The sequence below is a fragment of the Necator americanus genome, chromosome II, assembly GCF_031761385.1.
Source record: "Necator americanus strain Aroian chromosome II, whole genome shotgun sequence".
NCBI classification, from domain to species: domain Eukaryota; kingdom Metazoa; phylum Nematoda; class Chromadorea; order Rhabditida; family Ancylostomatidae; genus Necator; species Necator americanus.
This window is the reverse complement of record NC_087372.1, coordinates 36,846,961-36,861,632: the sequence shown is the minus strand read 5'-3', so window position 1 is coordinate 36,861,632 and position 14,672 is coordinate 36,846,961. Positions and strand designations below refer to the sequence as shown.

General features: G+C 35.2%; 1 protein-coding gene across 2 annotated transcripts in view; it reads left to right on the top strand.

Annotated features, from left to right (window-relative positions):
- The window catches only part of RB195_020625 (uncharacterized protein), a gene marked incomplete at both ends in the record, with an annotated part of 51,528 nt that overhangs the window by 22,094 nt on the left and 14,762 nt on the right, over positions 1 to 14,672 (top strand). The window contains 12 exons of one of the 2 annotated variants that reach the window (XM_064188997.1): positions 293 to 374; positions 1,019 to 1,169; positions 1,242 to 1,380; positions 2,856 to 2,945; positions 3,024 to 3,133; positions 4,042 to 4,123; positions 4,769 to 4,842; positions 4,924 to 5,044; positions 6,464 to 6,526; positions 7,039 to 7,195; positions 7,674 to 7,834; positions 9,881 to 9,920. In XM_064188997.1, the coding sequence (XP_064044878.1) occupies positions 293 to 374; positions 1,019 to 1,169; positions 1,242 to 1,380; positions 2,856 to 2,945; positions 3,024 to 3,133; positions 4,042 to 4,123; positions 4,769 to 4,842; positions 4,924 to 5,044; positions 6,464 to 6,526; positions 7,039 to 7,195; positions 7,674 to 7,834; positions 9,881 to 9,920 (1,270 nt within the window). The remainder of the gene's footprint in view (positions 1 to 292; positions 375 to 1,018; positions 1,170 to 1,241; positions 1,381 to 2,855; positions 2,946 to 3,023; positions 3,134 to 4,041; positions 4,124 to 4,768; positions 4,843 to 4,923; positions 5,045 to 6,463; positions 6,527 to 7,038; positions 7,196 to 7,673; positions 7,835 to 9,880; positions 9,921 to 14,672) is intronic. The other variant, XM_064188998.1, reaches the window with a different exon arrangement.

Sequence of the window (14,672 nt, the reverse complement as noted above, 5' to 3'; positions counted from 1 at the left end):
AAAGACCTACGTAGGAGGTTTGTATGTTGTGCAATATTGCGTGCGTACGACACAACACTGCCGCAAATAATCAATCAATCTTGGTGGGACCCTCTTTACACGCACCCAATATCTCCACTATAAGTGAATGAATAGATGGATGAAATTAGCTGAAATATTTTCCAGAATTTTTCAAAACTACAACTTTTTTCCGGTTTCACACTAACGATATATAATCTACGTAGGAAGTGGGGGCGATAGGGTCATGACAGAAAAAGAATCTGGATTGATTTTGTCTTTCAGGAACTTTTAGGTACGTATACGCCGCCGGATCATCCTTGGAACATGTGGTTTGCTACGTATTCTCTGGATGAAACGTATCCAAATATAATAAGGTGGGCGTTTATGTTCCGTTTGTTGTTAGAAATCTTGTCGTTCTTTTATTTTTGCGTTTTCGCTCCTCTATCTTTACTAAACTACTAAAGATTACTACTAGTAAGTACTAAGACTGTTAAGTGGTAAGCTAATTTGTTTCAAAGACTGTTAAGTGCTAAGCTAATTTGTTTAATTAGCTTAGTATTTAGTATTTATTCTAATTAATTAATTAACTAATTAATTGACTAGTTAAGTACTTAGAATTTATTATATTTTGATTGCCTTAGCTTTCAGGTTTATTATTCCACTCCTTTTGTTATTGTTGCTGTTGTTGATATTGTTGTTGTTGTTGTTTTTGTTGTTGTTGTTTACAGCATTATTTGAGAAATTTCCACCGACACTTATAGCTGAAATCTTAGAAATGAAGCTAGTTCCTCCCTAAATTAAGGAGGAAATCAATTTTTTTTTCTGAGTAAGAGGGAAACTATTATAATTGTAAATTGAATGAATCCAATAATTACAAAATTAGACAAATATTATTAATTAAACAAACGGATTACATTACAATTGAAAAAAAAACTTGAAAAAAAAACTTAAAAAAAAGGTAAAAAAGGTCAACTTGAACCTAGAATTTTACTAAATTTAATTCTTTTAAATCCTACAGAGAACTATATTCCTTACCATGGTCTTGCTGTAATAGAACTAGTAATGCGAAATGTGAACATATTGGGATTTCACGATATTTGAGAAAATTCTCAACTCCTACAGATTATAATGACGTTGAAGCTGCTCTCCAAGTTCAGGAATTTAAATGGGTTCGTGATCGTGATTGTAATTTTCTTGACGACCAAGCAATGATTTTTAAAAAATAGTTTTCTTCCCTTTAGAATCCTGTAGGATTTGAACATTATGAGTCAAGGAATGAAATCGCCCGTGGTACACTTTATTCAAACGATTGCTCGGTTGAGATGTTTCAACGCCTTCAAATAGAGGTGGAATTTTTAGAGGAATTGTTGCTCAAAACAGGTTGGTTTAAAAAGGATTTTAGCTGTATTATTTAATATAAAGCAACTTACCAAGTAATTTAAATAATTTTAAATTTATTTAAAGAAAAAAATAGAAATATTTAATCGCTACCGGATACCTAAATTTTACATGCATATCATCGTATAAGCAAGGGTAGTGCAGTTGGTAAGACGTTGTGCTGTGACCGCTCGATCGATCGGAGGTTCGAATCCGCCCTAGTGCTCACCAAGCCTTTCATCGCTCCGGGATCGATAAATCAATAGCAGACTTGTCTCAAAAAAAAAAAAATTTTTTTTCCCGGACATAGACAATATAGACATCAATACTTAGTTTTTTTTTTCCACCACTCTTTTTTTTTTTTTTTTTTTTTTTAATTTTCCCCTTTTTTTGTTTTTTGGGGAAATTTTTTGTTTGGGGTGTTTTTTGGAGGAGATTTTTTTTTTGCATTTTTTTTTATGTAAGAAATGTTTTTTTCGAACCTTTTTTTTTTTTTCCCCCTTTTTTTTCCCCCCCCCCGAGGGTCCACAAAAATTTTTGTTTCAACCAAACCAACAATCTAATATTGTTTTACCCTTGTTCTAACAAAATATTAAAAACCCCAATTTTAGGGTAAAAACCCTAACCCCCCTGGTAAAAACCTCCCCTTTTCCCCGCTCCGCTCACAGCAAAACAGACGAAACGAGCCATGAAGGAACAGACTGTAGTTAAAATTTTCTTGAAAAAAATCAATATTTCGCTTGTGATTCTCCTTAATGAAATCAAATATAAGAAGTATTATTATTTATAAGTATAAATGCAAGTGTATAAATATTAGTATAAGTTAGAAAGTGTGTAAAAAGTGTCTAGCGTTAATCAATCCGCATGGGACCCGCCACCGCTTTCACTTCAATTCAGAATCGTTTGAGGTTTACGTGGAACGTGTAACTGACCCCTACAATGACTTGCGGTGGCTAGCCGATGTGTCAAGTCAGTGTTTTTATCCTCCCAGACAAGTCTGGTACCAATTTATCCGGACTCCGGAGGAATGAAAGACTTGGTGAGCACTAGGGCGGATTCGAACCTCCGATCGATCATGTTGCTGCCGCGGCGCAACCTCTTACCGACTGCGCTACACCCGCTTATATGGTGATATGCATGTAAAATTGAAGTATCTAATAGTGACAATTACTATTATACTGGTACTATGCATAAGTATCAATATAAATATATAAATATTAATATAAATTATTTCCTTTTCCTTTATTACTTTAATAAATTTAATAGTTTTCCTTTATGAATTATATCTAATCATATTAAATATTGACGCAATATAATTATTATTATTATGGTTATAATAAATGTAAAAAAAAATTTAAAAATAATAAAATAATAAAAAATATTTAGAAAATAAAAAATATAAAATAAATATATAATTAATATTTAATGTAATATTAGAGAAAACAAAATAAATTTCTCCAAAAACATTTTATTTGTAGGTATAGTAATGATTGGTTTGTCTCTGCCAATAATTGCTGTGACAGCTCATTTATGGATTATTATTAGAAATGTGCAACATCCTGCAACAGGTTAGGAAAGCGCAACTTCTTCTTTAGAAAAAAACCCGGACAACTCGTCCAAATCGCTTGATAATGGGCGTGGTTTAGCATCAATGGCAAGCGCCAGAAGCAGAAAAGAGATGGAACCGCCAGCAGATCCCAACGAGCCGAAGGTTGAGCACCAGCAGGCACCGATACCGGAAGTTCCACAAATCCCAGTAAACCAACAAATACAATTCTAAAACTTATACCACAGATAATTGCAATGGATTTGATACGAATCGATTTAATAAAGATTTAATTTCTATAGAATTTTCCAATTTATGGAAGAGTAGAAATCATAGAAATGGTTCATTTTCTATTCGATATTAAACTTAACATAATTTTAGTGGTAAGGGAAATCTCCCAGAAAACGTTTTCGGATGGATCGATATGCATCTTCTGCATTGTTGCCTTAGATAACAATATAATGATATGATGAATTAATTTTTTTATATTTTGTATTATTTAGAAACAATTTCTCATATAAGGCAACTTGTTACGCTTCTAACGTAGATGAATCGCCTAGTAGAATAAAAGAGGCTACAAAACTCTGGGGGTAGACTCCGCCTCATCCGCGGGATAAGCCACTCCCATTCCTATAAGTCTAGCTGGTCTTTTCCGTTTTGCTAGCGTTAAAATGACCCTTGCACGCTGTGCTTAAAAATATTATTTACGAACAAAACAATTAATTCAGAATTTTTCTCAACAGTATAACTTTTAGCTTCTTTTTCTTTTAAACTCTTCTCTTTTCTCTTTTCTTCTCTTTTTTTTGAAGAAAAAGTAGTAAAATTAAAAAAAAATTAAAATGTAAAATGTGTAAAATTATCCCTTAAATCCTCAAACTTCATCTACAATAGGGTTTATAAGTAAATAGTAATTTACAAGTAATAGAAAGCAGTAGGTAAGGTAAACAAATAAAAGAGCAAAAGACTCATTTGTTGGTTATATTCTTTTTAAAGGAAATGCATTTCATGAATAATTCCTCATCGTGTGGCGCTAGTAGCGGCAGTTCATTGGTATTACATGCAAATATTGATATTTCTACAACGTATATTTGTCTCCTGACCTCATCTTCGAAACGTAGGGAGATGAGATGTATCCTATATATTCGGATATCTTCACGGATATGACATCTGCCGAGATCATCAAGGTCGGACATCGGTCCGGTCAGTCTTATCCCAAAACAAATCAGACATACTCCTCTTTCTGTATACAACCGATTTTCTTTCAAAAATTTCCGAGAAAAAACTATTTTGTATTATTTATTAAAATTATTAAATTAATTATTATTATACTATGATGGTATAATTAATTATATTATTATTAATTGTTATTATTTAATTATTATACTAGTTATTATTTATTAATTACTAATATTTATTAAAACTAATTATTATTATATTAAATTAATTATTATATTATTATTAATTATATTATTATTAATTATCACTAATTATTATTATTTATTTACTACACTAATTATTATTTATTAATTATTAACATTTATTAGAATTTGGAGAACAAACTGTTTTGTATTATTTATTAAAATTATTAAATTAATTATTATAATATTATTACCATATTGTTATTAGTTATATTATTATTAATTATTATTAATTATTATTATTTAATTATCATAATAATTATTATTTATTAATTATTAATATTTATTAAAATTTGAAGAAAAAACTATTTTATGCTATTTATTTTAGGTGTACTGCAGCGGTGGTGAGAATCGACGATGGTCTCGTCACGAACAACAACCGTGTTGTTGTCAATTTTCTCGACCACATGCTTTTTTCTCATTTCAGCTATTCTGCCAATATTTTTTATACGTATGCAAAGAGCGAACACGTTGATGTTTACGCAATTGCACAAATGTCATGTGAGTTCAGGAATTTGTGGAAAATCGAAAGAATTTTCCTACTTTTTTCCGGTGCATAACTTCAAAATCATGGTTGTTCAGCAAGATTCCAATGATATTTGGCGCCAACTCACACAGTCGAAATTGCTCGGAAGAGCTCGTCGACAGTATCCAGGAATGGGATATGAGGCGGCTGGACCACCCGCTTTTTCGAGTGGACATTGTGAGAATCTGCTATTTTCTTTTCAGTTTTTTAATAAGTAATTTGTTTTTACTCTACCCGATAAAGAAAAGAACGGAAAACAAAAATAAATAATAAATAAATAATGTGGAAACTAAGAAAAGAGTTAAGGACGGCCAATTCGAAATAAATCTCCTAGATTGCCTAGGTCAATTATAACGAAAAGAATTATCCATCAGTCCATTATCCTTTAATCATTAACTTAGGGAGGAACTAGCTTCATTTCTAAGATTTCAGTTATATGTGTTGGGAAATTTCTCAAATAATGCTGTAAACAACAACAACAACAACAACAAAAGGTATGGAATAATAAACCTAAAAACTAAGACAATCAAAATATAATAAATTCTAAATACTTGACTAGTTAATTAATTAATTAATTAATTAATTAGAATAAATACCAAATACTAAACTAATTAAAAAGCTATTTATTAAAGATAGATTAGCGAAAACGCAAAGATAAAAGAACTACAAGAATTCTAACAACGATCCAGAGAATACGTAGCACCACATCTTCCAAGGATAACCCGGTGATGTATACGTACCTAAAACTTCCTGAAAGACAAAATCAATCCAGATTCTTTTTCTGTCATGACCCTATTGCCCTCACTTTCTACGTAATTATATATCGTAAGTATGAAACCGGGAAAAAAAGTTGAATTCTGAAAAATTCTGGAAAATATTTCACCTAATTTCATCCATTCATTCATTTATAGTGGAGAACTTGAGTGTCCACTATTCATTAATTTCTGGAACCTATCAGTTTCCAGTTTTGGTACTATAAGGTGTGTTTGTTTTCCGGACAACTGAAATAATTCGTCAGGTCAAAATTAGAAATCTTAGGTTGAACATTTCGAGCATTTTTCGTTGGAGAGTCAGAGTTGTGGTTGTAGGACCATCGAGGAAATGGTTTCGACTCGAGAAAATTACTGGAAAATCGCTACTTGTGTCCGAGAAAAAAGTCTGACAGATTAATCCGCCACATATCGTCGGAATCCTTGAGAATGGAAAAAATTAAACTTTGAAAATACCATTTGCGGAAGCAGTCGAGCCACTAACTTCAAATTTGCTTTCAGAATTTAATTTTGACATGTTTATGGTCTGCTCGAATCTCCACTTCACCACATATGACGGTCCCGCCACGTTTTGGAAGCGAACGGTGAAAAAATTGTGGCGCGAACAAGATGTACTTTCCCATATCTTCCGCCTTCAATGCTCCACATCCGTTGAAATTTTGAAACATAACTAGTTAAAAAAAATAGTATAAATGTGTTCAAAAAAATATATATAATAACACAAATGTAGGGACCAGACGAAATTGAATGCAAAAGGTGCCAATATTCTAGAATATTCTTTTTATTTCCAGCACAGTACTGTATTTTCCTTAAGAAATCTTTACAGGTTGCAGCTGTCAACAAGGCCCACCGGGTCCGCCAGGATTGAGAGGTCAAGATGGTTTTCCGGGTGCGTTGTTCGTTTTTTCTCATCTTGCTATCCTAGAGGACACATAAAATTTGAAACCTACTCAATCTTTGAGTCATTTTGTGACGTGGATCAGGAAAATGTTAATCAGGAAAAATAATTCTTTTTATCCAATTGTAGGCCATGTAGGAAAGAAAACTTCACTTATCCTAACCATTTTCCAGAAAAAAAATCCTTACCATTTTTGCGTAAAGCATGCTCTTGGATAGAATTAGTACTGAATTTCAGTGGAATTAATTATGAATGTTATTACAAATTTTTTAAATTTTATTTTTTTATTGATATTCGTTAATTTGGTAGTTTAATGTCGTTTCATTAAGTTTCTGTTGGTTTTCAGAGTTTTCCTTACGTAATAATTATATTATTATTAATAATAATACTAATACTAATAATAATAATAGTAATAATAATAATAATAATAATAATAATAATAATAATAATAATAATAATAATAATAATAATAATAATAATAAAAGAAAAGAACATTTTTGCAGGCAGGAAAGGCCCTGTGGGCGAAAATGGCCGTCACGGTAACAACGGTCGTTACGTTGATGCTAAAGCGAACGCTGAGCTGCCATGTCAAAAATGCCCACCGGCACCACCGGGACCGCCAGGACATCCTGGAAATAAGGGACCAAGAGGACGAGCAGGGTAAATAGATATTTTACTCGCTAAAATTCTCCTCACGACTTGAATTCCCACACTAGAATAACAGGTTTTTGAATAAATTTGCTCAATTTGCAGAGAAAATAAAAAAACTGCCGAATAATATAGAAATCAATTAGAAAAAATAAAAATGAAAATATAGCGTATTCTTTTAAGAAATTTGCTGATTACATGCTAATGTACAGTCTTCGTCTTAAAATCAAACGATACCTCTAAAAATTCCTACCATTTAACAAATTTCACTATTTATTTAAATGAAATATCTATTTATTTAAATGAAGAAAAATTCCCTAGCAGAATTCTGATATAATTTGCATGCAAATCGTTCTTCCTTTCTGACAAACGTCGGAAACAGTCGAGTTGCTGCGCTAGTAGCGACATAAGGCCAGGAAATTAATTCCATGGGCTGTCGAGACCAATCACAGTTTCTGAGACCAATCGCCAAATTTTGAAACTGTTCCAGAACTCCTGGCAAGAATGGAAGTCCAGCGAAACCTGGTCGAGCTGGACCACCTGGACCATCGGGCGTTCGTGGACCTCCCGGTGAACACGGCACACAAGGACCACCTGGTGACTCTGGGAAGGTGCTTAACGGAGCCGCGCAAGGACCATCAGGAAGACCAGGTTAGGTGCACTATTGCAAGTACACGAATTACTGTTGATGGCGTAGAGTTGGTGGCATCCGGTGTTCAACCTGGCGACCGCGACGCGTCCGCGGCGCGCCTCCTCTCTTCGACGCGCTCTCGTTCCCCTCTTTATCGCATTAGTTCCTTCTAGCGCTTCAACACCTCTCAAACGCAAAACAACGAATATATTATGTATGTTGCCTCAAGTAGGTCAAAAAAGTAACCCTCACCACTCATGAGGCAACCTTGAGGTTAGGACCGCTTCACAGACCTTACAAAGATAAGATGCCGCAGTCACTAATACCTATATTACGCTGGTCTAGTTGAAATGTTCGCAATTTTTCGATTTTTTTTGATTGCCCTTACTCTGCCATATCCGTTCTGCTCCAATTCAACCCTGCAGCCACTTGCCACACATTGTGCACGCGTCGCAAACGCGCGCTGTAGCGGAAGTATAGACAACCGTGCGGCGGAGAATTAACTGGAAGTTTTTTTTTCCGCGCGGTAACTTAGAAATATGTGTTTAAAGGCATACCACGAATCCGGGGTGGTACGGATTTCCGGTAGAGTATCCGTATACGGGGTCGTAGATTATGGAGACCGAGATGGTTCCGCGCATCTCTCCCTGAATCACTGCAAGCAGCCGGCCCCTAAATGCTGTTTTGTACGATGCCTTCTACTGCAGCGCGCCACCCTTGCACGCACAGCGTCCCTTACTGCCCATCGGGGCAGCCCGAATTGATTTTCGACGAATCGCAGGGCGGAGGCGGCGCAAGGGGTGGAGCGTTGCTGATAGATGGCGTCGTACAAAACAGCATTCCGGAGGCGGCTGTTTGCAGTGATTCAGGCAGAAATGATCGGAACCACCCCGATCTCCATAATCTACGACCCCGTATACGGATACTCCACCTACCACCCCAGATTCGTGGTATGCTGCCTTTAAGTAAAAATTTAACAAATGAAAATAGAAATATATAGAAATATAGTTTTTTTGTGGAGGTACTAGCAGTCAACGCTCAGTACCAGTCAGCAGTGTTTTTCAAAAATATTGACTAGTACCACCTTATCTGGAACAATAAAAAACCCGAAGCGATCAACTGTTGGTTAACTGTGTGTTTAATGAGCGAAAACAAACTATCAAAGAGTAAACCGGGTAAACAATGACGATTAGCTATACAGGCGATATCGACGAAATAACTCTAAACTCATAGTTGAAAGCAGGATACCACGAATCTGACGTGGTGAGGGAATCCACGGCAAGAGCTAGAGATGGAATTGTGGATTGCGGGATCACGGGTGGTTCCGCTCATCCCTCCCTAATCGTCCCAAAAAACGGCGTGGGAACCGCTTTAGTTCCTACGAGGAACGTTAGAACGCTACGCTCTACGTATACGTTCTGATCCCCTCCAGCAACCTATTCATAGGTTTCACTTGAATGGGCGGTCGAGGAGAACTCACTGGTCCTCGACCGCTTCGCAGCTTTTACGCGGCGCGTGTGCGAGAGCGGTGCGTTGCAACTGAAAACATCGTGAAAAACCGAGTCTTTCACGTCGTTTTTTTCCTACGATCAGGAAGAGATGAGCGGAACCACCCCTGATTCCGAAATCTACAACCCCGTATAGAGTTTCTCCATCGGAAATCCATACCGTGTCAGATTCCTGGGGTGATTCGCTTTAGCTTAGTCAGATTTCGTAATTAGTTCCTACTTCTGAATAATATGTCTTTTCTATTTTTACATTATATTTTTTAATGTATTATTGTGTTTATTTATTATATTTATTTTCTTATTAACATTATTTTATTATTATTATTTTATGATCCCAGACGAATCCTGAAAAAAAATCCAGGAAAAAACCACTTTCGCCACCGTTTAAATTCGAATTCGTAATCGGCCGTATAGCTTTACAGTGCTAGGGACTCCCGCTCTTATCTTATCGTTCCCCTTCCCCCTCCTTTGTCAGCTGAACGACCCCGTCAACGATCAAAGTTCTATATGATCGCATAAAAAATCTCTTTTTCAAAAAACATTGTACTATCGTTGTAGGACCGGCTGGGCCTCGTGGAAAACCAGGAACGATCGGAGTGTGAGTTCTTTTCCCTTATTTCATGTGCGTGTCTTTCTCTGCGTGTGTGTGTTTGGATTGCACTTTCCGGTTGTTGTATTTCCTCACTTGAGGTGGTTTTGCACTTGTGGCGAGGTTCGTGCATGTGGTTTCACCTCTTTCACCTCTTAATCCTTCGATAAGGTTTTCTTTAAGTGTCCTGTGAGGTTTTTCGATGGGACCTTTATAAAAAGATAAGAGATAAGGTGTGTGGCGTTAATCAATCCGCTCGGGATCCGCCACCACGTTCACTTCAACCCAGGATCGATTTGAGGTTTACGAACTCGTAACTAGCCTGTACAATGACTTGCGGAGGCTAGCCAAGGGGTCAGGACAGTGTTTTTATCTTCGCCGTCTGGTACCAATTTATCGATCCCGAAGGGATGAAAGGATTGGTGAGCACCGGGGCGGATTCGAACCTCTGATCGATCGTGCAGCCACAGCGTATCCTCTTACCGATTGCGCTACGCCGCCACAGGAAATTTAATTGACTGACGTTTCGGCTTATTATATTGCGTGTGCGTGTAGATCAAATCATCTATATCGTCTCTGCTGATCCTACACAGAATATCCATTCGTTGGTAGACTGGGAAGCGACACCTTGCGTGCTACCAGCCGTCGCCGGAGGTCCGATGGAACATTACGTAAAGACTAGCTCCAATGTATATGGCTTCCCTTCTTATACGATTATCAAAACCCTGATTCAGGGTAACGTGACGCTTGAATAAACGTGAGATTATTCCAAACAGCTTCTATTTGGGTCTATGAAGACGGGAAAAATTCGAAATATCAAGTAAATAAAGGTCCCATCTAAGAAAACCTCGTGGGTACATTAGTGATCATGAACAGAAGTATTCCTATGTTTCAAGACACGAGAACCTTTGACCTACTACGTAAAGTATCTTCGATAAATTCAAATTATAAATAAAAAAAAACTGCCAAAACTTTTTAGTTCCATTAAAGTATTGTCCCGTAAAGATACGATCACACGATCACCAAAGATAAAATCTTAGCGATCATATGGCAGATGAGTGTCGGGATCAGCGGCGAAAACTGGTTCTAGAACGCATGGCAGTTCAAAAAGTGTAACCGCTGACCTTGTATTCCCGAAATATTACGAATTTTCTGGAATTTCTTTTTTTTCTGTTACAATTAAAACCATTTTGGGAGCCACAGTTCGCCTTCCTTCTTTTTCTTCTCAAGAAAATGTGAATTTTTCCCGTTATTTTATTTTTCTCTCTTTTTTTTTACCAGAAGTCTTTCCATTTTCTTCCTCTAAATTAGCTGTACTTGGTCTAATAGCAGTAGGCTTCTAAAACATAGAAAAAAATTTAAAAAATAAAAAAATCTAAAATATATTAAAAAAATTCTAAAATAAGATATTCCAATCCAAAAATGGGAAGGTGAACACCAAAGAGTGGCTCAGTTCCTCGAAAAGTGCTGGAAAATCTCTGTTGAGACCATTTGACCTCCTCTTTTCCACGAAACCACTTGTTTTGAATCTTCTTATCTTATAATCTTCTTATCTAAGCATTTTGCTTATCTCAGCACATGCCGAACTTTGTCCTTACCGTATTCTTCCACGCGAGCAACAAAAATTCCTTATTTTTTATCGGGCACACAATCTGAGTTTAGAGTTTTCTGTTCTGGGCATCCTGATCCATCCTGACGAGAAAATTCTCCTATTTTTTGCTGCCTTCACCTTGCTTTAACATTGCGGCTCTCAAGTATCAAATAACAACAAAAAAATTAAAATAGAATTTTAGGCAATTAAAATAAAATGAAATCTTATTAAACCATCTTAACTATCCAGAATCCGAGCTGTTTCGTTTCCCAGAAGAGAATGCGGATTGTTTTGTTACACTTTTGCTGCCCAAAGATGGCAATTTGAGGCAGTCGGGGAAAGAAAAGCGCGTGCAAAAATAGTGCGTGTTTTTTGAAGCGCAGACATACATAGAAGAGGATTCGGAAATTGCGCAGCAGGATAATGGATTGTTTCGCTTTCAGTGTCGGATTCACTGAATCCTCGTCTATCTACGCGTATGCGCGTATTTTTCAGTTTTATTTCCATTTTTTTAAATTTTCTTTTTTAGTTTTATTTGAATTAACGGCGAACTTCAGTTCTACTACATAGCATTTCCTGGCATAGTCCGAATTTTGACAATTTCCAGATTTTTATAACAATTCTCCTCGTTTTTTTCACTCATACTATTTTACTCTTTGATTTCCACTCATTTTAACAGCAATTCCCCTTTGCATTTTTAGATCCAGTTGGCCAGTTGAATTTTTTAAAATTTATTTAAAGACAACGAAATTTTTGGACAACTGACACAAATATTATTATATTGATATAATATATATTGATTGTTTAAGCGGATGTTCATTTGTTGCACGGGTTTACATAGGTTTGAAGTAGATCTTCCCGAATATCCTAGTAATTTAGAATAGGATCGGGAAATGGGGAGCAAACAGAAAAACACAGCACATCCACATTAATTTGCTTGGATTTTTTTTTCTAGACGGATGTAGCTCGACACTTAAATGCGATTATCTCTACTGAAACCTTCTAGAAGTCTGCAAAACACTGAAATTAGCTACTAATTTCCAGTTTTACTATTACTTCACTTTTAATTTTACTTCACTTTTACTTTTACTTCACTTTTTTACTTTACTTTTTAGCGTTGTCGAAATTTTATTATTATTACTTAATTTTTATTTTATTTAAAATTTTCAATAAAATATAAAACAATTTTCTTTATTTTTTCACATATACTATATTGTTTTCAAAGTACTACAACTCTATTGAAAAATCTAGGAATTTTAACAAAGTTCAAACTACTATGCGAAATCTTCTACGAGGTTATAAACTGGTTCTACAAGTGACCTGACAAGATTTCCAGAAGTTTGTGGAGTGAGTGCATCTACGAATTTTCTTTCTTCCTTTTTCCCTGATTTCCAGAAGTTTGAGGAGTGCATCTATGACTTTTTTTGGTTCATGAAAAATTGTTTCAAAAAAAGACACAGAAAAATCCCTGTAAAGTGAGGAGTTCTGCGATGAGCATGAGCAAAGTCCACGATTGTTCTACTGGTTATCTTCTCCAAGAAAAAAAAACACTAGAAACATAATACGTATTTTTTTTCTTAAATTTAGACATTTATTCATTAGGCACATCATTTTACTCTGTGGAAATTTGTTTTAGAAAATAAACTTAAATCCCCGCAAAGTGGGGATTTCGGTGATGAAAATGAAGAAGGTCCATGAATTTTTTTATTGGTTATCCTGCAAAAAAAAATCCAGGATCTTTATATTTTTGTCCTACCGGTTAGTTTCTAGCAAATCTCTGGTTATCAAAACATTATAGAAAGCTTCTAATGTTTGTGCCTTAGTCTTAATAGTGAAAAGAGTGTTTTTTTTCTCAAATTTAATTGTTAATTAATTTTAACTTAATTCATTTGCTACTTTGCTTATTTGTTTAGTTGTTCTTGAGAATTAGAACCCTCACATCACCAGTAGCGCATGGGATTTGTTTTCTTGTTTTTGTTCCCTTAAGAATTTAGACCACTGATTTCTCTAGAAATGTATTTTTTATCAAATAATTATATTACGGTATCATTAATTAGTCATTTTTCATTATCCTATCATACTACTAGAGTTTAAAAATTTTTTTTTGTTGCTGCTAAAATGCCAGGTTGTTAAAATTGCTAGAATTGCTAAAATTGCTGCTGAAAAGTTGCTTGCTGCTAAAAATGCTAGAGAATTGTTTTTTTTTTTAAATTTTTACTACGGCAAGTCTGCTCCAGACCTAAAAATGCGCCCGGATTGCATTCTCCAAGAGTATCCCCGTCATCGAATGAATACTCGCAACGTGCGTAGCCAGTTGCCGTCTTCCATAAAAACAGTTTACGACCTTGTCCTGCATGAATTCAGGATTAGACACGAGAAAAACATCCATAGAACTCTAATGATGCTTGGATGGGCTTCGCTTGGAAGCAGGTTACTAGCAGGAAGAATCACGTTTCCCACCGCTCTGCTGGATTTTCACCAACGAAGCACCTATCGTACGCTTTTGCCACATCAATTTTATCACTGGATTTTTCCACAAAGGTTAACAAAGGCTCGTGGATTTCCTGGATTTTTCCCCAAATGTAAACAAAAGCTATTAGAGAATGAGTCCGAATAGAGCAAAAATTTTTTAAAAAGCGATATTTTAGAGGACTTTTAGGATTTTTCCGATAGCAAAATATTTAGAAAAAGATTTTCTGGATTTTCCCCCGAATGTAAAAAAAAACCATTAAAGAAAAGTGAGTCCGAATAGAGGAAAATTTTTTAGATAGCGATATTTCGAAGAATTTCTGAGATTTTTCAAATAACAAAATATTTTTAAAAATTTTTCTGATAGATAAAGTAGATGTAAAGACATCAACTAAAGGAGAGTGAGTCGGAATCGAAGAAAATTTTTTCTTTTTTTTCAAACACTTGTTCCAGTCATTTAAATTAACTCAGGAACTTATTAAAATGTTCTAAAAAATTCATTAATATATTTACTTAAAAAATGCAGAATATTTCAATAATATTTTTATGCTCCTGGTCTGATCGTTTGGAATAGGTCAAATTTAAGAATCGAACGGATTTTAACGGTCCCGCATGATACGTTGGGGATTTTTCGCTATTTTTTGGTCCTCAAGCACTTTCGGAGACTTTGGCCACGAATAGCATCGTTGAGTGCATGTTAA